At 36.9% G+C, this 27,656-nt stretch overlaps 2 protein-coding genes and 1 non-coding gene across 4 annotated transcripts; 2 read left to right on the top strand and 1 right to left on the bottom strand.

Annotated features, from left to right (window-relative positions):
* The first annotated feature begins 20,561 nt into the window (after positions 1-20,561).
* On the top strand, positions 20,562-20,634 carry TRNAA-UGC (transfer RNA alanine (anticodon UGC)). Its single transcript has one exon. It is a non-coding gene; the product is annotated as a tRNA-Ala (tRNA).
* Positions 20,635-20,678: 44 nt separating this feature from the next.
* LOC112758531 (uncharacterized) lies at positions 20,679-23,328 on the top strand. Of its 2 annotated transcripts, none has more exons than XM_025807233.3 (2): positions 20,679-21,568; positions 22,910-23,328. In XM_025807233.3, the coding sequence occupies exons 1-2, from the start codon at positions 20,921-20,923 to the stop codon at positions 23,069-23,071; spliced, it is 810 nt and encodes a 269-aa protein (XP_025663018.1). In that variant the 5' UTR covers positions 20,679-20,920; the 3' UTR covers positions 23,072-23,328. The 2 variants fall into 2 exon arrangements, with proteins under 2 accessions (XP_025663018.1, XP_025663019.1); XM_025807234.3 differs by having other exon boundaries at positions 20,711-21,554.
* A 651-nt stretch (positions 23,329-23,979) lies between these two features.
* Positions 23,980-27,447, bottom strand: LOC112758448 (E3 ubiquitin-protein ligase SINAT5). Its single transcript, XM_025807126.3, has 3 exons — positions 26,796-27,447; positions 24,710-25,096; positions 23,980-24,610 (listed from the first exon to the last, which is right to left on the bottom strand). Exons 1-3 carry the CDS (start codon positions 26,976-26,978, stop codon positions 24,248-24,250), a joined length of 933 nt encoding a protein of 310 aa, XP_025662911.1. The 5' UTR covers positions 26,979-27,447; the 3' UTR covers positions 23,980-24,247.
* Between the last annotated feature and the right edge of the window lie 209 nt (positions 27,448-27,656).

Raw genomic sequence — 27,656 nt, forward strand, 5'->3', positions numbered from 1 at the left:
AATTTCAAATTTCCATGGGATAAAGTCATGGAGATAGAATCAGGGAGAGTTAGAGACTGAGACCTGAGACCTGAGAGGGTTAAAGCAGAGACTAGAGACTCCACGCGAAGAAGAGAAGCAACGACGGCCAGACACGATGCGGAGTAGAGAAGTAGAAACGACGCCGGTGAGGAGGGGAGAAGCAGAAATGATGCACGGTGAGGAGGGGAAAAGCAACGACAACCCACGCGAGGAGCAGCGACAGAGAGATAAGGGAGAGAAGGGTTCCACGATGAGTTTGAGCTCTGAAGTGGGATGGTGGGTAGTGGCTGTTCTTCGAAGAGAAGAGAGGATTACGGGTGGTGACTATTCTTCGAATTCGAAGAGAAGATTAGCATTTTCTGCTGGGTGGGTGAGAGAGAGAGAGAGGGGTGGGGTGGGGCCCTAGGGGTGTAGACTATCTCCAGTAGAGAACTCATCCCAGTTTTTATTTATGGTCTACCTGTCATAAAAAGTAACTCCACATCAGCTTTTGCGTCATAAACAGTAAATAGGAACTCAAAGCATCTCTCTCTTCTCCATTTTAGGAGGAACTAACTTAGTCCCTATTGTGGTCCCACTTAATTTGTAAGACTCAGAACTTTTGAAAAGTCTTATTATGATCAGGTCTCAAATCATATAGTTATTTATAGCCTTAATTTCAGAGATTATTTTATTAAAGGTAATTAAGGCAGTTTTTGATTTATTGAATTTGAGATAAGTTATGATTATTATCCAATTTTATAATTATTGGATTATTTTCTATATTTAAATTATAAAGTTGATAGTTATGAAATAATAAGAATTTTATATGATTTGGATTAGATAATTAATATTTTAAATATTAATATTGCTATTTTGGAAAATGAAGAAATTAAGTATATTATTTCTAATTATTTGGTTGGGACATTTTATTGAAAATAATTTGTAAAAATAAAGAGCAAATAGTATTTTTTATATACAATTAGTGTTTGATTTAATTTGGGTTTCAATTACTATATTATCCCTATTTTTGAGTGAAATTACAAAAGTAACCCTAACCCTAAGTTTCAAAAATGAAACCCTAATCCTATACCCAGTAGCCGCCACCTTTCTTCTTCCCCTCAGTAGCTGCAACCCCCCTTTCCCAAGCAGACACACACACGCACAACTTCCCCCACAACCCAGCAGCTGCGCAGCCCTATCCTAGCCACAACACACAGTTTTCTATCTCTCTTTCCATGAACGGAAAGCAATAGAAGCAGAAAGGGAGAGATGGAGCAGAGCTGCGATCCGGGGAGGAAATGAGCCGCGTCGTCATCGGTCACCTCGGCACCGTGCTCAGATCGCGTCCAGCCCTCGTCGCCGCCGACCCGTGACGCTGCCTCCAGAACCGCGCGAAGGACAGAGGGAGGAGAGAGAGAGTTCGCGTCGGAGGAGAGAGGGAGCTCGTGCCTCACCGCCGTCACCATGGAGCCACGAGCTGTGCAGGTCGCCGCCGCGTCGCGTCGAGGAGGAAGCCTGAGACTGAGCGCCGCTGGGAGAGAGAAAGACGCGGGCTGGAGGAGCTGCATCTAGTCGCCGCTGTCGCGCCACTAACCGCCGCCGTTCCGCCGTCGCCGTCAAAGGGGTTTTGCCAGGAGAGAGGAAACCGGCGTGCGTGAAGAAGGGGAGAGGTCCGAGGCTGAAATGGTTCCCGTCACTGCCGTCTGCCTCTGTCACTACCGACTTGCTGCTCCGCGGTGCTTAACTGGAGCTTCTGCTACTGTCGCCGGGGTTCTGAGGCTACTGGAACCACCGCCAAAGCTTCTGGCCGCTTCTGCCGCCGGAAAAACTCCGCTGCCATTGCCGGAAAACTCTGCCGGTAAGGTCTTGTCAATGGATCCTGTTTCTTTTGAATTTTGAGAATACCATAGTCACGGTTTGTTGCTGCAGCGGTCATCTGAGTCGCGTGGAGGGAGAAAGAGCCACTGGGTGTCGCCGCACCTGGCCTCCGCTGCCTCTGTCGCCGGAAACAGCCACCGAGTTCTCTGTTTTGGTAAGAATTTTTGAGTCGCAAGGCCTTTTGTCGCTGCTCTGTAAACTTATGCTGAGGCATTGCGGTGTTGTCCATCATAGGGTTGTGGATTCGTGCTTGCATTCCGTGCTCGGAGTTGCAGCTGCCTTGGTTTGTCATCCCAGTAGGTATTTATGTTTCGGAAAACCTCGTGTTAGTATTTTGTTGTGTTCGGTTAATGAATATGAGTTTTGATAACGTGGGGTTGAGTCCTGATTATTGTATGTTGCGATTAGTGTTGCTATGGTTATTGCGAACGTGACTGGGAGCTGAGGTTTTGGTTGCTGTCAGTTCGGGTTGAGGTGGAAAGGACTTGATGAGGCATTTGGGTTATGGATTTGCGTTTTGAGGTAGGGGCGCTTTCCAAAAACTATGTTTTGTGTATTGGAATTATTACATATGGATACTGGTGTGAGATATTGTGTATTCGGTGATTGTATCTGCCTTATGTATTATTTGATTGACTCGAATGACTATGGATGTTGGTTTGGCTGAATTGTTGTGTGGCTTGTGAAATGTAATGCTTGGAAGTTGATTCTTTAAAGATTTGAAATATGAGTTTAATCCGTTGAGGATTGGTTTGAAGTGAGTCAATTATTTTGATGATGTGAAAGATAGAATACTCTTGAAATTCAGCCTGGGTTGCTTTAATTGATTTGGTTTTGATAAATGATTTATTGCTGACCCGATTCTTTAAAGCTTTAGAAATGAGTTAAATCGGTTGATATTGAGTTGATTTTGAAATGGTTTCCTTGAGATATGCCACTGAGGCGACTGTTGGATTTAGCTTGCTTTTGAATTGATTTCTGGTTTTGGGCTGTTGAAAAGGAATGAGAAACGGTTTAGTTGGGACCCGAACCGGGTGGCAAAAGTCCAAGTTTTAGGGGAGGTGCTGCCGAAATTTCTACAAGATCCTAGTCTTGTTTGAAAAGTTATTTAAAAAGGGTTGGATTTGAGAAATTGTATTATTTGATTTATTAAGAGAATATTTATGTTTTCAAGCTTAATTTATTTAATGAACTTTATGCATTGAGTTCAGCTTATTTAGAAAGGAACTATTTTTACCGTTTGAATCACTGAAGGAAATAATGATACTCTAATATTGATTTCAATATAAAAAGGAGCTTTTAGTGATTTCAAAGGAATCTAGACTTTTGATTGAGTAATTAAGTTTGAGGCATTTTGGAAGAGTTAGAAAAATGGGTTCCAAAAAGAAACCTGAAAGTGGTTTGATTCAAATGAATCGGTTCCTTTTCAAATGAGTTTATTTTTGGACCGGGTTGGAACTTGTGATTTTGTATGGTCGGTTTCATAATAAATTCAGTTTTATTTACTTGAACCGAGAATCCATGATTTTAAGAGTTTCAATGAATTTTAAGGAATTGATATAGGTTGACATTCCCTAAAGACTTGGGACTCTGCCGAGAAACTTTTGTTATAAAATCCCATTGTTGGATGGGTGATTTTGAATATCTCAAAGAGATTTTTAACTTGCCATGATTATGGAAGTTTTGGAAAGAGGGTGCCGAGAGTGGCATTGTTTTTAAAAGGGAAATTTACCTTGAGTAAAAGTGGCTTATGAGCCTGAGATGATTTGAGAAATGAGATCTTTAAAGCCAAGGCTGAAAAGAGTTGAAATTTGATTTCAAAGTGAAATGACTTGAGAAAAGTGATTTATGGCCTAAAAGCCGGTTTTATGAATTTGATGATTTTAAATGGTGGAAGTGCTGTTTTTATTATGGGCCGGAATGGCTGTGTATGATTATGAATATTGGCTGGTTCTGGATTGAACCGTGAGCCGGAATGGCTGTGTATGATTATCAATATTGGCTGGTTCTGGATTGAACCATGAGCCGGATGGCTGAGATGGATGTTGATCCATGGCTGAGAATGAATGCATATATGCTAAGATATTGATAATTGTGAATGTTTGCACTTCCACTATCGGAGACGAGGGTTTCCCTGGGACGAAGCATTGACTAGCCACCACGTGCTCCAGGTTGAGACTCGAAGCTCTTTTGACCCTATGTCGTAAGTGTGGCCGGGCACTGTGAAAGCCCGGATGAGCTCGCCCCCGTAAATATTCACCAGTGAGGGTGATGGATATGGATCATGATTATGATCAAGTTTATGATGAGTATAACTCGAGTTGGGGATGCGCGACAGAGGGATAGTCCAATGGTTAGCTACCAGGACTTGTCGGGTTGGCTCTATAATCGACAGATGATATCATCAGCCACTAGGGACAGGCATGCATCATATGCATCTATGTGACATTGTTTGGGTGTGCATATTATACTTGGTTTGCCTATGTGAATAATTGCTAATTGTTCTACTTACAATAACTGTTTGTTTGTGCTTGCATCTTCCTATTTGTGTTTGCTACTGAGACTCTGTTGGACTGTGGTGATTGGTTGATGGTTGGATTGTTTGGGCCTAGGGCCGTGGTTGAAATGAGATGAACCGATGGTTGCTTTCGGTTTTGTGTTTCTGGTTTGGAATAAAATATGAACGGCTGTTTTGGTTCAGCATAGATAAACTGTTTTGAAAGGCTTTTGAGTTTTTGAGAATTGAACAGTTCTTCCTTCAGAAAAGATTTTTAGACTTTACTTCTACTGTAAACCGTTGTTTTTGAAAAGGAGGCATAAGACGGTTATTAATCACTAGTACGGTTTATCTTCACGTATCCTATTATAGTAATTCCCAAAAACCCTCTACTGAGAACCCTTTCGAGGATGATGTTCTCACCCCCCTACATTTTTCCCCTTTCAGGATATGGGCGCAGAAGTTACGAAGAGCTTATTTAATTGTTGTTGTGATGCTCTGTATTGTTTTAGTTATGGTCTATTGTACCCTCGCCTTTATCTTGATATAATCTGTAAGAGGGATAGGAATTGTATTGGATTATGTTTGTAATATTACTTTTATATATATATATGGATGTACTCTTTATGAGTTTTTGTAAGTTGTATGGTATTTATGGATGTACGTTATCGAACGAAAGTATTTTGGGAGCGGTATTGCGGTTTAAAGTTTTAAACAGGCTCATATTCTAGTATTAAATAGTATAAGTGTCGTTGTAATGTCCGAGCTATCAGAGTTGCGCAGCCGGAAGCGTGAGCTTTGGTAGTTAGGGTGTTACATTATGGTATCAGAGCAGTCCTTCCTGTAGATCCTGAGGAATGGACCGACTATGCTTCAGTTGCATACTCTGAGTGTTTGTCATGTATTAGGTCTTGTCGAATGACGAGAATTAGAGCTTTATGTACATGACGATCTATTGATTGACGCCGTTAGTCTTGCATTGCATAATTCTTGGTATTAAGTTTGGCCGGCTTAATACTAGTGAATTATGTACATGAGAGCACTGATGGGTTATCATAGGCGATATATGAGTTTCGAGTAAAGCGAATCGCGGGTTTTGGGAACGTTGGAAACTATTTCACGAGGCTATTCAGTAGTGTGTCTTGATTTCTGTTCAAGTCGACCTGTTCTTTCATATCCTAATTTGAAGTTCTTGTTTGCTAATCCTTTTGAAAAGTAGTTTGATTTTTCAACTCTATCCCTCCATTCATATGCATTGTTGTTTTGATCTTAATTGCATATGCTTGTTTGGAATCCTTGTTGCGTCTATCTTCCTTTGTTTGAGTTCTTCTTGATTCAGGTGTTCTTTGATATAGCTTTGAACTTGTCTTAATGCGCTGTGCTTTTTAACTCCGGGTTCTGAGTCCATTCTTTGAGAAATTGTTGATTCATTTTTTCTCTTATTTGACAGTGATTATAGCCAATTTTGAGATTTTTATAAAAGTTGCTGTTGATTAGATATATACTTATCTATATATGAAGCTTTGAAGATTTCTTATACAGTTTAACAACTATTTATTTCTAATACCTTGCTTGTACTTTTACTGGTTTACAGAATTGCACTTACTTTAAAAGTAAATTGACCTTCTAGTAATATTACTATAGTTCCAACGGACATTTTTATTCGATTATGTATTTGGGGTATTTTTCAAAATTCTGGAAAGAAAGGGGATTTCTCGCTTTTATCCCGGTTGAGTTTCGTTTGATAAACTCTACTTAATTCATTTTGATTTGAGTTTGATTTAGCATACTACATGGTTTATGCCATTGTTGTTCTTTTGAAAATGTTGGACTCATAGCTTTCTTCTTATGAACGGACTTGTTCCTTCTTAAGCTTTTCACCTCTATGAATGTCATACGCGATTCTGTTTTTAACTAATCTTTTACATCTTGTGAAATTACCATTGATCTTGGTTTGTCCTCTCTTGTGAATGTCATCCGTATGTGAGTCAGTTTGATTCGTTTCAAATTAGTGCATTGTTTATTCTCTCATTTTCTCTACAAGAGTTTTTAGTTAAAGATTTATCTTTGAGAAATTACTAATGATTGAGTTGTCTTTTCCTATGACTTTTGTATTCTTTTGGATCAATTGAAAGCTTGTTTGATGACTCATGCCTAGTGAATCTTGTTTGGACTACTTTGGTTTAAGATCCTTTCTTGCAAGGCTTGACTCCTTTTTAGTACATCTTAAACTTCTTGAATGTTCTTCTGAGATGGTGATTTTAAGAACACTTTTGGGAGTCTTGTTCTGAACATTTTAAAGAAGTTTTGAATTCTCTTTGAAGAAATATTAAACGGAATTTACTTTCTGTTGCTTGATTGAGATTGAAAACCATTGTTCAATTTTGATGAAGTTAATTTAAAAATCGGCATGTGCTATTTTAAATGAGGCCTTGGAGAGCTTCCTTGTTTAGTGAAAATCGGTTCGTTTGTAACGTATCACTTATTTCCTTTACCAAATTGTAAGCAAATTTTTACTTCTGAGTTTTCTTTTTCTAAAAAGAGTTTAACTTCCTCTTTCGTACTTGCTATAAATGTTATACACGCTTGTTTGAATATGAAATTTTGAGAATTTTGAACAAGCATTTGATTACTTCCGAGTTTTCATGAACTGCCTTTGGTTAAGTTGTGCATCTAAATATCTTTCTAAAATATTTGAGGAAATATTTTAGCTCTTAGCCAAAGTTGTGTGCATTTTTTTTTTTGGAACTCTACAAAATCTACTTCAACATGAACTTGTATTGAAGTAAAGCCGCGTTTCTGCTTTTGTTACTCCCTTGAAGGATGTTTGTTGTTTAACTTCTCTTTCAGACTACGAAGTGATATTTTTACAAGTTTTCGATTCTTTTAAGAACAATGTATTCGGAAGTATTTTAATTATGCTCTTGAGTTCTGTGAGCTTTGTCTTGGGTCTGAGATATTCTTTTCTGTAAACCTCATACTTCTTCGACTCAGCTTGAGTTTGTTTCAAACTGATGCGCTGGTTTTCTTCTTATTGATCCAATTGAATTTCCTTGATCTAAGGGTTATTTTTGGAGTTGTTAATCGATTTATTTCTAGCAAACTTCTTTGCTTGAGCACCCTTGTTTATCTGGAATTGGATACATTCTCTCAAAATCTATGAGTACTATCTTTGACATTTGACTCTCCTTTCTAGAATCTTGTATCCTTCTGAGTAGACTCGAGAATTGTTTTGATATCACGTGTGACTTGTAGATGTAAGACCCAGAACTTTTGAAAAGTGTTATTATGATCAAGTCTCAAATCATATAACTATTTACAGCCTTAATTTCAGAGATTATTTTATTAAAGATAATTAAGGCATGTTTTGATTTATTGAATTTGAAATAAATTGAGATTATTATCCAATTTTACAATTATTGGATTATTTTCTATATTTAAATTATAAAGTTGGTAGTTGTGAAATAATAAGGATTTCTATATGATTTGGATTAAATAATTAATATTATAAATATTAATACTGCTATTTTGGAGAATAGAGAAATTAATTATATTATTTCTAATTTTTAGATTTGGGCATTTTATTGAAAATAATTTGTAAAATTGATGAGCAAATAGTATTTTTCCATATACAATAAGTGTTGGATTTACATTGGGTTCCAATTACTATATTATTCCTAATTTTATGTAAAATTACCATAATGCCCTTAACCCTAATTTTCAAAATGAAACCCTAAAACCCTAACCCGATTACCCAGTTTCCCCATCAGCAACACACTCTCCCCCTTTCTCCAATTCGGTGCACAGCAGCAGCAATGTTTCCCCTCCCTGAACCAGCAGCAGAAGCTGCTGCCCCTCTAACCTAAACACACACAGCTTCCCTTCTTGAACAAAGGAAAAGAATGAAACAGAGAGGGAAAGGGCTTGGCGCCGCCGGCTGGGTACTGCCACCGTGACCGACGGACTGCCGCACGCGAGGAGCGTCGTTCGTCCCTGCCCAGTCGCAGTTCTTCCATCCGGCACTCAGTCCCGTCGCCTGAGGAGAATCGCGAAGGTGAGAGAGGACTCGCGCCGCCTCCGCCACTATTGATCCATCGAAGCTGGCGCGAGAGAAGAGGAGGAAGGGCGCTGTGTTACGCTGTCGCCGCCTCATCTGGGCGCCGTTGCTGCAAGCTCACGTTGCCACGTCGCCATGTCATCATCACACCATGGATCTTCTCTGTTCGCGACCTGAGCTAAGGGAGAAGAGATGAACGCAACAGGGATGGGTGAGTGAGCCACGCCGTCGACAGTCCTGCATGTTCTGTCACCGGGAAACTCGTCGCTGTTGGGGTCTCACCGCCGCCGTTCCTGCTGTGGCTGGTGTCGCGCCGGAGAACCATCATCGCGGGTTGGGGCTAACCCTTTTTGCTGTCATTTCATCGTTGCTGCGGCTGAGTTGCGGCCGTTGGATCTGATCAGAGAGGTAGGTGGTGACGGTGGTGGATGTTGGTGCTGGTTAGCGCCGTCACTGCAGCTGGCTATTCGAGCTGCTCCGCCGTCTCTGCCGCCGGAGAATGTAGCTCAGTCGCCGGAGAACTCTGTCGGTAAGGGTTTTAATTTGTGGTTTCGGTCATTTTGGATCTTGATAAGGTTTTGATGTTGCGTGGTTTCTATAGTTGATCCACCAGAGCTTCTGGCCGCCACCGAAGCTGTTGCCGGGGCCGGTTCGAAATCGCAGCTGCTTCGTGTTGTTATTCCGGTAAGAAATTATGTTTCGAAAAGCCTCGCGTTAGTATTCGGTTGTGTTTGGTTAATGAATATGAGTTTTGGTAATGTGGGGTCGAGTCCTGATTATTATATGTTGCGATTAGAGTTGCTATAGTTATTGTGAAAGTGGCTGGGAGCTGAGGTTTTGGTTGCCGTCAGTTCGGGTTGAGGCGGAAAGGACTCTGAGACGTTTGGATTATGGAATTTGCGTTTTAAGGTAGGGGCGCTTTCCAAAAACTATATTTTATATATTGGAATTATTACATATGGATACTGATGTGAGTGAATGTGTATTTGGTGATTGTATCGGCCTTATGTATGGATTGATTTGCCTTGGTTGGTTATGAACGTTTGTTGGTTGAATTGTTGTGCGGTTTGTGAAACGAAATGCTTTTCAAGTTGATTCTTTTAAAGTTTTGAGATCGAGTTTAACCCGTTGAGAATTGATTTGAGTTAATTTTATTGAGAATGCGAAAAATAGAATCCACTCTTGAATTCAGCCTGGCTGGCTTTAAATGATCTGGTTTTTGATAAATGATTGTTGCTGAACCGTTTCTTTAACGCTTTAGAAATGAGTTTATTCGGCTGATAATGAGTTGATTTTGAAACGGTTTTCTGGAAATACGGTATTGAGGTTGACTGTTGAATTTTGGCTTGCCTTTGAATTGATTTTGGATTTTGGGCTGTTGGAAAAGGATTGTGGAATGATTTTGTTGGGACCCGAATCGGGTGGAAAAATCCAAGTTTTAGGGGAGATGCTGTCGAAATTTCTATAAAATCTGAGTCTTTATTGAAATGTTGTTTGGAGAAATGATGATTTAAAGACTTCTACTATTTTATTTGAATTATCAAGAAAAGGATGATTCATGCTTTTGAAATGAATTATTAAAGAGAAAATTGTGATTTAGTCTTGCTTCTTAAGAAAAGCATTGTATCTCCTTTGGGAGGAAGTTATTTAGATGAAATTTATGTTTTAAAGCTTTTTTAAGTGTGACAAGGGCTATGCCTTTGAATTTGACTTGAGGATTTCAATTAGAGGAGTTTCAATGACTTTGAAAGAACCCGAATGTCTATTGACAAGTTTCATTTTGAAATGTTTTGAGAAAGGTTTTAAGTACTCTTTGAATTCTGAATTTTTGCAAGACTAAAACAATTTTGAACAGTTGAAACGCTTTAGAATTTATCATGGGGGTCAAAGCTGGTTTTGCCTAAGTAAAGGAAACGGCTTTGAAAGAAGTAAAGGATTACGTGACTCGGTTGGGCTTAGACCCTATTTTATTACTCAAATCGGAAAGCCAGGGTTTTAATGATTTTAAATGAATTTGGCGAAATGAGTTATGCTATCCTCCCCTAAAGACTTGGGACTCTGCCGAGAAACTTTGTTATAAAATCCCATTGTGGGATGGGTGATTTTGAATGTTCCCAAAGTGAATCTTTAACTTTTCATGGTTTTGGAAGTTTTGGAAAGAGGATGCCGAGAGTGGCTTTGTTTTAAAAAGGGAACTTACTTTGAGTAAATTTGGCTTATGAGCCTGAGATGATTTGAGAAATGAGATCTTTAAAGCCAAGGCTGAAAAGAGTTGAAACTTGATTTCAAAGTGAAATGAATTGAGAAAAAGTAATTTATGGCTTAAATGCCGATTTTATGAGTTTAATGATGTTGAATGGTGGAAGTGCTGTTTTGTTATGGGCCAGAATGGCTGTGTATGATTATGAACATTGGCTAGTTCTGGATTGAACCGTGAGCCGGAATGGCTGTGTATGATATTGATTTATGGCTGATTGCCGAATGAGTTATGGGCCGTATAGCCGAGTATGAATTATGAATTTAAGTCGGATGGCTGAGATGGATGTTGATCCATGGTTGGGACTGAATGAATATATGCTTGAGATACCTGGGTAGTAGCAAGGGTTGTGGTTCGTCCCACTTGCTCCAGGTCAGAGACCGTGACGCCTGGGTAGTAGCGGTAGTAGTGGTGATTCCACTCGCTCCAGGTTGAGCTTTTAAACACCCGCCTGGGTATTAGCCGCAGTAGTGGTTATTCCACTGGCTCTGGGTTGAGCGGGTAGTAGCAATGGGGTTGTAGCTCAAACCTACTTGCTCCGCGATGGGTGTTTCTGTCCATGGTTAGCTACCAGGACGTGTCGGGTTGGCTATATAACCGACAGATGATATCATCAGCCACTAGGGCAGGCATGCATCATATGCATTTATGTGACATTGTTTGGGTGTGCATATTGTACGTGGTTTGCCTTTGTGATTAACTGCTAATTGTTCTACTTGCTGTAACTGTTTGTTTGTGCTTGAACTTCCTATCTGTGTTTGCATCTGGGACTCTGTTGGACTGTGGTGATTGGTTGATGGTTGGATTGTTTGGGCCTAGGGCTGTGGTTGGAATGAGATGAACCGATGGTTGATTTCGGTTTTGTGTTTCTGGTTTGGAATAAAATATGAAAGGCTGTTTTGGTTCAGCATAGATAAACCGTTTTGAAAGGCTTTTGAGTTTTTGAGAATTGAACGGCTCTTCTTTCAGAAAAGATTTTTAGACCTTACTTTTATTGTAAACCGTTGTTTTTGAAAAGGAGGCATAAGACGGTTATTAATCACTAGTACAATTTATCTTCACGTATCCTATTACAGTAATTCCCAAAAACCCTCTACTGAGAACCCTTTCGAGGATGATGTTCTCACCCCCCTACATTTTTTCCTTTTCAGGATATGGGCGCAGAAGTCACGAAGAGTTTATTTAGTTGTTGTTGAAATGCTCTGTATTGCTTTAGGTTATTATTTGTACCCTCGCCTTTATCTTGAGATATTCTGTAAGAGGGATAGGAATTGTGTTGTCTAATGCTTGTAATATTATTTATATATATTTATGTATATATATAGATGTACTCTTTATGAGTTGTTGTAAGTTGTATGGTATTTATGGATGTACGTTACCGAACGAAAGTATTTGTGGGAGCGGTTTTGCGGTTTAAAGTTTTAAACAGGCTCATATTTTAGTATTAAATAATATAAAAGTCATCGTAATGTCCGAGCTATCAGAGTTGCGCAGCCGGAAGCGTGAGCTTTGGTAGTTAGGGTGTTACAGTAGACGTAGTAACGCGATGCGTTAGTCCTTTAAGACGTGATATGTGTATACGGAAGTTGAAGCGGTAGGTGTACAACGTTAGAGTTGTGGGTGTTCTGTTCCTTGCGGACGGGTTTGCGGTTGTTAGGCTTATGATTGGCTATGAGGTTGTAAAATGATTGGTAGAGTTGGGAAATTGAAGTTCTGAAGTGGGAACGAGAATTGTCAGCGAACGTTATGCCGCTGTTTAAATACCAACATGCCTTGCAGCCTTTTACCACACTAATTACCACTTTGCTTTGTGAACGCCTATCTTGATTTGCACCCTATTTTGGCACCTCAAGTTTTTGTAAGGCCTTGAGCTCATGTGACCTTGTGCATTGAGCCTATCTTGTAATGTTTGCCTTGCAATCACACTCCTACCTTTGTGTCCTTATGCATACGACAATCCCAGTATTTGAAAACCGTATATATGATTATGTTTTGAGATATTTTTGCTTCTTCCTTAAATGTTTTCAAGGGTGAAGTGTATGAAATTTCTTTCCTTTTGTATCAATTTTCGAGGGCGAAAATTTTTATAAGGTGGGTAGGATGTAAGACCCAGAACTTTTGAAAAGTCTTATTATGATCAGGTCTCAAATCATATAGTTATTTATAGCCTTAATTTCAGAGATTATTTTATTAAAGGTAATTAAGGCAGGTTTTGATTTATTGAATTTGAGATAAGTTATGATTATTATCCAATTTTATAATTATTGGATTATTTTCTATATTTAAATTATAAAGTTGATAGTTATGAAATAATAAGGATTTTATATGATTTGGATTAGATAATTAATATTTTAAATATTAATATTGCTATTTTGGAAAATGAAGAAATTAAGTATATTATTTCTAATTATTTGGTTGGGACATTTTATTGAAAATAATTTGTAAAAATGAAGAGCAAATAGTATTTTCTATATACAATTAGTGTTGGATTTAATTTGGGTTTCAATTACTATATTATCCCTATTTTTGAGTGAAATTACAAAAGTAACCCTAACCCTAAGTTTCAAAAAATGAAACCCTAATCCTATACCCAGCAGCCGCCACCTTTCTTCTTCCCCTCAGCAGCTGCAACCCCTCTTTCCCAAGCAGACACACACACGCACAGCTTCCCCCACAACCCAGCAGCTGCGCAGCCCTATCCTAGCTACAACACACAGTTTGCTATCTCTCTTTCCATGAACGGAAAGCAATAGAAGCAGAAAGGGAGAGATGGAGCAGAGCTGTGATCCGGGGAGGGGATGAGCCGCGCAGTCGTCGGTCACCTCGGCGCCGTGCTCAGATCGCGTCCAGCCCTCGTCGCCGCCGACCCGTGACGCTGCCTCCAGAACCGCGCGAAGGACAGAGGGAGGAGAGAGAGAGTTCGCGTCGGAGGAGAGAGGGAGCTCGTGCCTCACCGCCGTCACCATGGAGCCATGAGCTGCGCAGGTCGCCGCCGCGTCGTGTCGGGGAGGAAGCCTGAGACTGAGCGCCGCTGGGAGAGAGAAAGACGCGGGCTGGAGGAGCTGCATCCAGTCGCCGCTATCGCGCCACTAACCGCTGCCGTTCTGCGGTCGCCGTCAAAGGGGTTCTGCCAGGAGAGAGGAGACCGGTGTGCGTGAAGAAGGGGAGAGGTCCGAGGCTGAGATGGTTCCCATCACTGCCGTCTGCCTCTGTCACTACCGACTTGCTGCTCCGCGGTGCTTAGCTGGAGCTTCTGCTACTATCGCCGGGGTTCTGAGGCTACCGGAACCACCGCCGAAGCTTCTGGCCGCTTCTGCCGCCAAAAAAACCCCGCTGTCGTTGCCGGAAAATTCTGCCGGTAAGGTCTTGTCAATGGATCCTGTTTCTTTTGAATTTTGAGAATACCATAGTCACGGCTTGTTGCTGCAGCGGTCATCTGAGTCGCGTGGAGGGAGAAAGAGCCACTGGGTGTCGCCGCACCTGGCCTCCACTGCCTCTGTCGCCAAAAACAGCCACCGAGTTCTCTGTTTTGGTAAGAATTTCTGAGTCGCAAGGCCTTTTGTCGCTGCTCTGTAAACTTATGCTGAGGCATTGCGGTGTTGTCCATCATAGGGTTGTGGATTCGTGCTTGCATTCCGTGCTCGGAGTTGCAGCTGCCTTGGTTTGTCATCCCAGTAGGTATTTATGTTTCGGAAAACCTCGCGTTAGTATTTTGTTGTGTTCGGTTAATGAATATGAGTTTTGATAACGTGGGGTCGAGTCCTGATTATTGTATGTTGCGATTAGTGTTGCTATGGTTATTGCGAACGTGACTGGGAGCTGAGGTTTTGGTTGCCGTCAGTTCGGGTTGAGGCGGAAAGGACTTGATGAGGCATTTGGGTTATGGATTTGCGTTTTGAGGTAGGGGCGCTTTCCAAAAACTATGTTTTGTGTATTGGAATTATTACATATGGATACTGGTGTGAGATATTGTGTATTCGGTGATTGTATCTGCCTTATGTATTATTTGATTGACTCGAATGACTATGGATGTTGGTTTGGCTGAATTGTTGTGTGGCTTGTGAAATGTAATGCTTGGAAGTTGATTCTTTAAAGATTTGAAATATGAGTTTAATCCATTTAGGATTGGTTTGAAGTGAGTCAATTATTTTGATGATGTGAAAGATAGAATACTCTTGAAATTCAGCCTGGGTTGCTTTAATTGATTTGGTTTTGATAAATGATTTATTGCTGACCCGATTCTTTAAAGCTTTAGAAATGAGTTAAATCGGTTGATATTGAGTTGATTTTGAAATGGTTTCCTTGAGATATGCCACTGAGGCGACTGTTGGATTTAGCTTGCTTTTGAATTGATTTCTGGTTTTGGGCTGTTGAAAAGGAATGAGAAACGGTTTAGTTGGGACCCGAACCGGGTGGCAAAAGTCCAAGTTTTAGGGGAGGTGCTGCCGAAATTTCTACAAGATCCTAGTCTTATTTGAAAAGTTATTTAAAAAGGGTTGGATTTGAGAAATTGTATTATTTGATTTATTAAGAGAATATTTATGTTTTCAAGCTTAATTTATTTAATGAACTTTATGCATTGAGTTCGGCTTATTTAGAAAGGAACTATTTTTACCGTTTGAATCACTGAAGGAAATAATGATACTCTAATATTGATTTCAATATAAAAAGGAGCTTTTAGTGATTTCAAAGGAATCTAGACTTTTGATTGAGTAATTAAGTTTGAGGCATTTTGGAAGAGTTAGAAAAATGGGTTCCAAAGAGAAACCTGAAAGTGGTTTGATTCAAATGAATCGGTTCCTTTTCAAATGAGTTTATTTTTGGACCGGGTTGGAACTTGTGATTTTGTATGGTCGGTTTCATAATAAATTCAGTTTTATTTACTTGAACCGAGAATCCATGATTTTAAGAGTTTCAATGAATTTTAAGGAATTGATATAGGTTGACATTCCCTAAAGACTTGGGACTCTGCCGAGAAACTTTTGTTATAAAATCCCATTGTTGGATGGGTGATTTTGAATATCTCAAAGAGATTTTTAACTTGCCATGATTATGGAAGTTTTGGAAAGAGGGTGCCGAGAGTGGCATTGTTTTTAAAAGGGAAATTTACCTTGAGTAAAAGTGGCTTATGAGCCTGAGATGATTTGAGAAATGAGATCTTTAAAGCCAAGGCTGAAAAGAGTTGAAATTTGATTTCAAAGTGAAATGACTTGAGAAAAGTGATTTATGGCCTAAAAGCCGGTTTTATGAATTTGATGATTTTAAATGGTGGAAGTGCTGTTTTTATTATGGGCCGGAATGGCTGTGTATGATTATGAATATTGGCTGGTTCTGGATTGAACCGTGAGCCGGAATGGCTGTGTATGATTATCAATATTGGCTGGTTCTGGATTGAACCGTGAGCCGGATGGCTGAGATGGATGTTGATCCATGGCTGAGAATGAATGCATATATGCTGAGATATTGATAATTGTGAATGTTTGCACTTCCACTATCGGAGACGAGGGTTTCCCTGGGAGGAAGCAGTGGCTAGCCACCACGTGCTCCAGGTTGAGACTCGAAGCTCTTTTGACCCTATGTCGTAAGTGTGGCCGGGCACTGTGAAAGCCCGGATGAGCTCGCCCCTGTAAATATTCACCAGTGAGGGTGATGGATATGGATCATGATTATGATCAAGTTTATGATGAGTATAACTCGAGTTGGGGGTGCGCGACAGAGGGACAGTCCAATGGTTAGCTACCAGAACTTGTCGGGTTGGCTCTATAACCGACAGATGATATCATCAGCCACTAGGGACAGGAATGCATCATATGCATCTATGTGATATTGTTTGAGTGTGCATATTATACTTGGTTTACCTATGTGAATAATTGTTAATTATTCTACTTGCAATAACTGTTTGTTTGTGCTTGCATCTTCCTATTTGTGTTTGCTACTGAGACTCTGTTGGACTGTGGTGATTGGTTGATGGTTGGATTGTTTGGGCCTAGGGCCGTGGTTGAAATGAGATGAACCGATGGTTACTTTCGGTTTTGTGTTTCTGGTTTGGAATAAAATCTGAAAGGCTATTTTGGTTCAGCATAGATAAACTGTTTTGAAAGGCTTTTGAGTTTTTGAGAATTGAACGATTCTTTGTTCAGAAAAGATTTTTAGACTTTACTTCTACTGTAAATCGTTGTTTTTGAAAAGGAGGCATAAGACGGTTATTAATCACTAGTACGGTTTATCTTCACGTATCCTATTACAGTAATTCTCAAAAACCCTCTACTGAGAACCCTTTCGAGGATGATGTTCTCACCCCCCCTACATTTTTCCCCTTTCAGGATATGGGCGCAGAAGTTACGAAGAGCTTATTTAATTGTTGTTGTGATGCTCTGTATTGTTTTAGTTATGGTCTATTGTACCCTCGCCTTTATCTTGATATAATCTGTAAGAGGGATAGGAATTGTATTGGATTATGTTTGTAATATTACTCATATATATATATGTATGTATATATATGGATGTACTCTTTATGAGTTTTTATAAGTTGTATGGTATTTATGGATGTACGTTATCGAACGAAAGTATTTTGGGAGCGGTATTGCGGTTTAAAGTTTTAAACAGGCTCATATTCTAGTATTAAATAGTATAAGTGTCGTCGTAATGTCCAAGCTATCAGAGTTGCGCAGCCGGAAGCGTGAGCTTTGGTAGTTAGGGTGTTACATAATTAATTAATTAAAATATTTAAAATTAATGTAATTAATTTTTTTCAATAATGTTATTTAAATTTATAAATTTAAAAATAATTCACTATTAAAAGATATTAATATTAAATAAATTCATATATAACAATAATACACAATATATAATTTAGGATTATACTAATTTGTAAAATTACTTAATACAAAAAAATATAATTTATTTTTTAATGTAAATAAATTTAATTAATTATAATTTAATATAATAATATAAATAATATTTAATATTAATTATGACATAAATAATTAATATAAATTATTAATTAATTAAAAATTTAATTATTTAATCTAATTAATTATCATAATTGTTAATAAATTAATTATGATTTAATTATTATTTAAAAAATTAATATAAATTATTAATTAAATAAAAATATAATTATTTAATGTAATTAATTATTATAATTATTACTAAATTAATTATGATTTAATTATTTAATATAATTATTTATTATAATATAATTATTTAATATAATTAATTAAAATTTTATATAATTATTTATTTAAATAATAACTTGCCATTTGACAAGTTATTATTGGTCATCCCAAGTTCTCATTCAGAGGGACTCATTCCTCTTGAAAATCGTGTAGAGATCCTTCTCCACTTCTCTCCAACAGTTGAGAACTCTCTCTATCAAAAAAAGTGGTATTGACACTCAAGCATTGCAGTTGCTCTTATGCACTGAGTTTTTTCAGAAGTCAGAACATTGATTTAAAATTTAAATATTGAATTACAGTTATTCAAAGATTTGTAAAGAAAAGTCACAAAAAAAAAATTTGTAAAAAAAAATTTTGGTTTGATTTCGTTGCTCAAAGATATATGCATGTGTTTTGAAGGATTTAATTTAAAATTGGTGATTGATACTTATTGTCTTTAAAAGATATTGTCTAATTTATTAAAAAATTAAAAATTAATATTTAAATTAAAAAATTAAAAAATTAAAATTTATTATGTTAAATAAAATTTAGATATCAACTCATAGAAATTATAGAATTAACTTTGAAAATTTAGAAATTAATAGCTTTTAAATTAAAGAAGCTGACAAAGTAGTAAAATAAAAAATTAATTATTCTCAAATCAAGATAGCTAAATATATATTTTATAGAAGTTACAAAATTAATTGTAATTAATTTTTTACTTTATCAATTTTTTCATTTTAGAGAATTTAAATTTAAAATTTAAATAATATAAATTTAAAATAATACTATATATTCAAATCTTTTTGTTAACCAACTTCAATTAAATTAGTCTAATATATAATAAAAATAATCTTTTTTTCAAAGTCAATGATATTTCATTAATAGAAATAGAAAGGATCAGGTGTCCATATTACAAAGACTAGGAGATCTCTCAATAATCATAAAAAACGAACAAAACGTGAAATCAAAAGGAAAAATAAACATTAGTAATAAAAATTTAGAGGGAGAGTGAGGCAGAAGATCTTGTAGTTTTTGGTATAATTTTTTCGCCGAATTTACCACTACTACAACGTTTGCGCTAAAAAATTTAGCTATTCCGTTCCTTCCAAACCATCCAAAGAGTTATCGCAACCTGTTGTAGCAGAGATTCGTCTTCTATTTTGTTGTGCGCTTGAGTTGCCATCAACCACATGAGCTGAATTCGAAAACATCCGCACCAAGTAAGCACCAATTGAGTTGAGATTCTCCCCAAATTTTTTAAACTTTTATGCATTTGACCAAATAATGAAGCTATGGTTTTTCTTCTTCATGATAGAAAGGACAAATTCATTAGTGGATGGAAATGGGCGATGAAAAAGGGAGGAGATTGGTAGACGTTCATGGCAAGCTTTCCAAAAAAAATTTAGATTTTGTGGAGAACTGAGAGCTTCCACAAGGATGTTCATAGACCACTTAGACTTAGAATTCGAGGGCAAAGTTCCAGGAGCTCATGAAAGAAGTTGTAAGCAATCAGGTAACTTGTAGTAACATTGTAATTGTTTGATCTGCGCAAGACCCATAATTTTATCTATATCTCCTTCAATCGGTACTGACAAAATGCTACTACTAATATAACAAAAATAATCTATAACTAGCATTATTTTAAGTCGTTTAACTTGGTTTGACTTTATTCATAAAAAAATTTGGATTTGTAACATTACTTATAATTTAATAAGGAGTTGATTAAATTGAATTTAAATATTTTATAATTTCAAAGTTTAAAATCATTAACTTTTTTTAAATTGAATAAAAATAATTAACAATTTCAAGACAATATAAAGTATGAGACAAATGACATATTTAAATAAAGAGAAAGTTTAGGAGGTCGGCACTTTTTTTAAAATCTGACCAGTACTTAATTAGTAAAAAAAAAGTGAGTAATCTCATACCATTAGATATAATTTTGCACCATTAAAAATATTATTAATAACTAATTGAGTACTACAAATCATAAAACATGCTAGTCCCTTAGCACTCCTCTTAAATAAATTACAAGTCAAAATTACATAATTGCAGATTTTAAATCTTCCTCACTCATCTCATTCACAAGTTTCCTAACTTCCGTCAAATCGCAGATCTTGCAAAAGCCATTGATCAACACATTGTACATGATTAAGTCCGGCCTAATGTCTTGATTGATTATTACTTGAAAATTCTTCCAAGTTATATCAATTTTCCATAGAAAAACCAATACAGTAAGGTCAACAAGAAATTAAAGCTACTATCAACCAATATCAACAATTAGTACACTAACAAGTATAATGAATTGTTGAAATTTAGAGATATTTATCCTATTTTATAGTTAATTATAGATTTATGTGTCTATGTTTAAATTAGTTGAGAATTTAAGTGTCTCTTAATTTTTTTTTAGAAATTTAATTGTCCTATTTTACTGTAACGTATTACTAAGATGACAGAAGATGTTTTGTCTTTTAAAATAATTTTTTAACATATCATCAGCTAACGTGACACATAAATAAAATACGTTAGTTTTGAATGAAAATATTAATAGAGGAGTAAAATATCTAATGGAATTAATCGTTAAAAATTGCTGTTATTTTTTAATTGACCAGGACAGAGTGAAAATTAGCAAAATAATTAGGGGTTGGAGTGATGTTACACTCAAAACTAAAAACACACTTATGGAATTTTAAAATTTTATTTTAAACAGGGGTTGTAGCTCATATGGTAGAGCGCTCGCTTTGCATGCGAGAGGCACGGGGTTCGATTCCCCGCAGCTCCATTATGATTCATGCTTTTATAAACGTTCTTCGAGAGTAATCGAATATGCTTTAAAATTATGATGATACTTGTTTTATGGGAAATGAATATGTAAATGAGAAACAAGACAAGATGTCACTGGTTCCCTAATTTTCTCTATCTGCCCTACCTCTGTCTTTCTAACTCTCTGTTACATTCCTTCTTATCTATCCCATTAATAATTCCTTCCTTCATTCACTCTCCATGCTTGTTTCTTTTGAAATGCTGACTGAACTTACAACAACACCAACACACACAAAACCCCTTCCATGGACTCTCTTCTCTCGCTGACTTCATTCACTTGCACCCCAATCGCAATCACCCCACTTTCCCCATCTACCACCTTTTCATTCTTTAACTTCAGACCCACCACCACTTGTGTTTCTTCTTCCTACACATCTCCTCCATGGAATTCCCCAAGAACCCCCGTCTGGGTGCTGCAAACGATAAAAAAGGTAGCATCTTTGCACACCCACAAGTGGCTTTCCAGCTTCCAAGCTTGCACAACTGATGCAGACAAAGCAATGGAAGAGTGGAACGGTTGCTACCTTCAGAACAGAGGAGGGTTGGGGATGGCTCTGTTGAGCGTCACAGCCAATGCTAAGCTTCGGATAAGTCCCTTTGTGGCGACATTGGCGGCGAATCCAACCTTCGTTTCGGGGCTGTTGGCGTGGCTCATAGCGCAGTCGATGAAGGTTTTCTTGAACTTCTTCGTGGAGAGGACGTGGGACTTGAAGCTCTTGTTTGCTTCTGGGGGGATGCCGTCCTCGCACTCTGCGCTTTGCACTGCCCTAACCACCTCCGTTGCTCTCTGTCATGGCGTCGCTGACTCGCTCTTTCCGGTGTGTTTGGGCTTCAGCCTTATTGTCATGTATGATGCAATTGGTGTCAGGAGACATGCTGGTATGCAAGCTGCGGTAATCCCTTGTTCTTCTCTGTCTCAGATTGTTTTCATTTTGATGCATTTATTGCACCTCGTACTTTCGGTTGTGCTTGCTTTGTTTCTCAAATATTTGATTACAGGAAATTAAAAAAGAAAAAATGGAACTTGTCGGAAAAAGAGGACTGTTTGCAGAGTGCAAAGTTAGCTTTGGTAGCTAAAAAGTTTTTTTTTTTTTTTTTTTTTTTTTTTTTAAGTGTGGATATATAGGGTGTAATGCAAACAATGTTAAGTTCACTTAGAGCTATATGATGTTCATTCAATGAGAAATCGGGAATAAAGTATTAGGTTGGTTCAACTGGGCTTAAATTCTTGTTTTCTAACACAATCATAAGTCTGAAACTTATTTTGCTTGGCAACTAGGAATTTTAGTTCTTTAGTTAGTTTCTGATTACCGGGTGATTGTACTAAGCGGATTTACTGAAATGAACCTTAAGACTGCGTTTGTTTCTAATATCAGGACAAGACAAGACATTGAGAACAAGATATAAAAGATAGAGACACATTATTTAGTGTTCTTATATTCTATTTGGTGATAAAGTAGAACAAATTATGAAAATCTAATTTATTTTCATTTTTTTCATTCAAAATTTTTTAGAAGAAAAATATAATAATAAAAAGTATAATTATAAAAAATTAACAAGAATAATGAAAGAAAAAATGAAAAATAAGTTGTATCCTTGTTAATGTTTCTGTGTCCTTCATGTCAGGATGGACACAAAATATACTAACACAATGTCTCTATTTATGTCTCATCTGTCAAACATGATTGTATGTCTCTGTGTCCCTATCTCAGTATCCCATCCTGTAAACAAACGTAGCAAAGTACATTCTTGTTAAGGTGCTTAAAGAAACAACATATTTGTGTGCAGATAAATGGTATTCTGCCATAAAGCTTAGATCAAATGGAAATTCCCCTCAAGACTCCTTGTTATGCAACCGAATTTAGCTTTGCCTCTCTGTCATAGGTTGCACTTGCAGTTTACTTATTTCGACACTAAACATATTTCTCTGCCAATAGGCAGCTCTTGTAATTCACCTCTTTTGACCTTTCCATATTAAGTGACTAGTTAGGTTATGAATCATTATGTGTATCTTTCATGATTTGCATTCCATGTTTGTTCTACAACACCGACTTTTGAGTTTTAAACATCCATTATTGCGGTTTTTCCCCGTCAAATTGTAAGATATTAAAACTGTCTCTGTCTCATTTTAACTGCCAAAGTCCTATGCATTTTTATTTTTGTTGTTGTTGTTCCTTAGGATCAAGGTGATTTCTAACCTGTTGTCATTTGTTCTGTTCGTGGTAATCTGACAGGTGCTAAATATGATTGTAGCAGACTTGTTCAAAGGGCATCCAATTAGCGAAAGGAAACTGAAGGAACTTCTAGGACACACTCCATCCCAAGTTATTGCTGGTGCTCTACTTGGCTTCTTAGTAGCCTGTTTCTGTTGTCAAGCTTGTGTTGTTGGGACTTAAGGGATTGATTATGTTGCCATTTTTTTGTCAAAAAACTGTATCATTCATTTCACATACTATTTGCTCTGATGCAGCATCTAGTATAGCACCTGCTTAGTCAGCACACTGTATTATTATTGTGCATCAACTTGAGCGAATAGAATTTAATTAGAATTTTTTCTTCAGTGCCTTCTACTGGCACTGGAGGGCTGGAGGCCTTATAAATTATCATTGAATTGCCATATATATAGAGAGAGTAAGCTTCTCCTCCTTGAATATTTAATGTGCCTCCTCCCTCTAAATTTCAGAAAAAGGGTTACACCGTCTTTATTGGCAAGGTTGTATGATGCACTGAGTTTGTTGTGTGCTTGTTTGGTGCAACCTTTTTCGGTTTAAAGTCTATTGCATAATATAAACCAAGGGAGAAGCAACAAAGATGAAAATTGTATCATATTTGATCTCATTTCTTTGTTCCTAATCCAATTTGGAAAGTTGAAATTGCTAAAACGAGCAGTTGCACATTTTGCTCAATTTATTAAGATCAAGGTTTTTAGCCTCAAAGTAGTATTTTTGTACGACATAATATTGCGGAATTGTAAGTTTTAATAAACTATCGATCGGAAGAACAGTCATTGAAGTTTTGTTGCTAGGTTTTTTTTTCATTTGATAATATAAAATAAAGAGATAAAGTGGAGAAAGAAAAAACTTCTTAATTTTAGTAGAAAAAGATTGCATTTTATTTGAATGAGAAAATATCATGTGATATATTTTGGTTGTCACATACTTAATATATACTATTTAACGGATGAATGTTTTGAACTCTTGTTCTTATAAAACGTATGTTGAACCCTTTCCATTCACACTAACCTTGTGAGCATATTACTAAATCTTTGAAACATTAGGGTATCCAAGAATTAACATATGAAACATTTTAAGAACGGAGATGAGTAGCAGAATTTAATTCATAAATCCTATGAGCAGTGGCATATTTGATTTTGCATTTTTTTTGTAATGACCAAAACTGTCTCAAGGGACTAATTTAGCATATGTTACACGTAGGATCATATACTTGGTTATTTATTTTGAGTTGAAAGCCACCACCTCCATGACCATTGGCCAAGCATAGATTACTTCAAAAATTATCTACATCTAGAAAGCAAGGTTAGAGAGATACAATACAATAGAATACAATGAACCTTAGGTACACAGATTGGGAATGCACACTCCACCATCAGGGTTCTGCTGCTCTTTCCATATTCTTCCTGTCACTCTCAGCTTCAACTCTTTCCTGTCCCCGCCCGAAAAGAAGAGCGCCATGTGACGGTATATAATGAGGCCATCGTGGCTGTCTCGGACTTTCTTGTGGCTATCTCTGATGCTTCTTGGACTCCCCTCGAAGGTTAGCTTGCGTCCGTTTCCTCCTACCTCCAGGCTGTAGCTGTAGTTACGGGCCTCTCTTTCGTCTCCCATGAACCGGAGGAATGCCATGTAAACTGGAGCCATACCGAGCTGGAATGCTTCAAAATGGAGACAGAAATACTGGCCGAAACAGTGGAACACCTGACATGAAAAAAAAAATTTGGAGTCAACCATATCAATTGGAATAAGAGTGCAAGTTGAACAAAATATGGTTGTGTTTGTGGAAAATTTTATTCTTACTGTTAGCATCCAAGTAGCATTTTCTACTTCCATGGGATTAGACTTGACATAGCGATGGTTGAACGTGCAGCCAGAATGCATATCAACCCTGTGATCATCTCTTAAATGAGCGACAAGGTACGGGATATCTCCGACGATAGAGCAGTCTGAGCCGGCATAAGGGCAGTTGTATGGTCTGAAGTTACAAATAGCCTCATGTTTTAGTTTGCTGTAATATGGAAATATCTCTGGACAACCAAGAGAGATGTATCTGCAAGGAAGTTCAAGTGATTCTGCTATCTTCTCCAATGCCAGACACCTTATGTCTCCGAGTTCCTGTCTGCAAGTCGGGCACCGGTTGTGTACCCTTGTCTTGCAAGTTGAACAAAGGGTATGCCCATTGTGACACTGCATAACCAAACTCAACAATCAGACACTTGTTTTGTACTATCATATCTGTTCTGAAAATATGGAATAGATTGAGTTATGAATGTACTGAGTAATATAGTTTATAAATTCATGGGTACTCTTTATAAGGACCAAAATAATGTGAAGAAATTTTTTGCTAGCACTACTACATGACTAGACATCCTAATTAGGAATAAGACTAGTTATTCATAGTCATATGTATGTCACTTCCAACTTATTATATGATATTGTAGCAAAAAGAATGCTGTGTTGTCAGTGTTAGAGAAAATATGAACCACCAATGTCTCATATTTGCAATAAGTGCACATCAATTCATAAGAGAATATAAAATAGGATTTAGTTAATAAGTGTTTAAAGACACGTATTAAAGATTACTACTAATAAAAGTTTTTAAATTTTTATTTTAACAACTATATAATAAATACGTTAACAACTTAAATATTGTATCTTTTTTTCACAAAAATTTTCTCAATTGATACCTTTTAACTTGTGCCTTCAAAACACATATATGGCCTTACGTTAAACTAAACCCTATAAAATATTACTAACATATCTAACTAAACACAATGAAAAGGGCATCTGGCTAATGATGTTGCCGTGGAACAACAACATTCCAAGCCAATTTCTATACGCAAAGATGGAATAACTAAATAAATGTCAAACTATTACGCATCCTAAGTTCCTAACCAAAAGAGATTCTCTGGTCCTTCTAAACCACAAGTGCGTAATTCACCTTCACATCATTGAGAAACGATAATAACTCCTTACAACAATCATCAATCTAGAATGACACATATACATTAATTAAAATTATCACTCTCCGTCAAGATTTCACTGATGTAATTAAGTTTGTTTTCTCATTTAAAAACTAAATCTACCAAAACAATAATTTTTTATGAATCAAAGCCCTCTAAAAACAAGGAAGTTGATAAAGTGGTAAAATGAAGAATTAATCACTTTTAAATTAAGATAATCAGATACATATTTCATGAAAGTTACAAAATCAACGGTGATCATCGATCTTTTATTTTACCACCCCACCAACTTTCTCACTTTCCAGGATCTAAATTCATTTTTTATGCCTCTTTTGGTAGGCTAAGCCTCCAACATCACAAGCATGACTTGAAGAATAACAAAATGGCATTTACTCAAAATTTTCCCATTCCATTCATTACCAATCAAACAACTTTACCTAAAGTAAACAAGGTAACAGGTGAGAAGAAACTTGCAACAACAAAAAAAAGTCAACTTTAGAAAGAACCAAGCTTTGATGAGAGTATCTTCACCCTTTATAAACCACTCCAACAACCCACCCGAATCAATCAAACCCTGAGGATTCACTATCATAATCAACATCATCATGCAAACTGAAATTTCCAGTAAAACATAAGATCTCAACATTGAAGACTTCCAATGCAATCATAACACTTCATAATATCCCAAACCACACAACCATAAGCACCTATTTATAAAATAGAAAATAAATCCTCTCTTTAATTAATATTTTACTTTTTCCTAAAAAAAAGTAACAGAATGATGATTGCAAGCAAGCAAATAGCATCAAACACAACTTATAAAGAAAGAAACACGGAAGCAAGTAATGAGAGAGCTAAAAAGGAGCATGATTGTGGGAAGCAAAGGCCATAAAGCGGAAAGGGGTACATCAGAGAAGAAAGACCTGGTGGATTGGAGGGTACATTGAATTTGTGCAAACAGGGCACTCAAGAAGGTCATGGACACTGGTTGTGGTGGGGCCATTGTTGTGCAGCTTCGAGATCGAAGAAAACTGATGATGGGTATGCTCATCTTCCTCCATCATAGTCAAGGACAATATACTGCTATCAATGCTACTCGATTCCATTTCTTTCTTTTCCTTCTTTCAACCGAAATTACTCTGGGCCTAATCTTCGGGTGTTTGTGATTCACTCAAAAGAGAAAAAGAAAAAGAAAAAGAAAAAATAAAGAGTATGGAATGCAAGTTTTTGAATTTGTGATGGAGGGTGAGGTGGGGAGAAGACAAGGGAAGAAGGGAAGTGGAAAAAAAGGAACTATTTTTATTTAATTTAGTAGTTGCTTACAGAAACCGATGCCAAAAATTGATGCCTTTCTTTCATTGGTCTTTTCTAAGTTCCAAGACACAGACACAGAAGTGCTGTAGGAATAAAATATTAATTTCGGTGTTCGAATCCTGAGGGACTAAGGACTCTTTGATTGGTAAGATCTAACGGCACACAGACAGAGCTGTTAGACAAAGGCCAATAATAATAAGATTGCAAAAAAAAATGGTAATCATTTTGTATGGGAAGTGTGGACCTTGGACACTTTTATTTACAGACACAGTACTGAGACAAAAATATAAAAACATAAAATTATATTTAATAGATAAGATATATATAAAAATATTGTATCTAAAAATATTGAATTAATATATTTTTTTAATAAAAAATATATTTTATTTTTTATTTTTTTTATTATTTTTATTAATTTTTTTACTATTATATTTTTTTCAAATTTTTTGGATAAAAAAAATAGGAATGAA

The sequence above is a fragment of the Arachis hypogaea genome, chromosome 16, assembly GCF_003086295.3.
Source record: "Arachis hypogaea cultivar Tifrunner chromosome 16, arahy.Tifrunner.gnm2.J5K5, whole genome shotgun sequence".
In the NCBI taxonomy this organism is placed as follows: domain Eukaryota; kingdom Viridiplantae; phylum Streptophyta; class Magnoliopsida; order Fabales; family Fabaceae; genus Arachis; species Arachis hypogaea.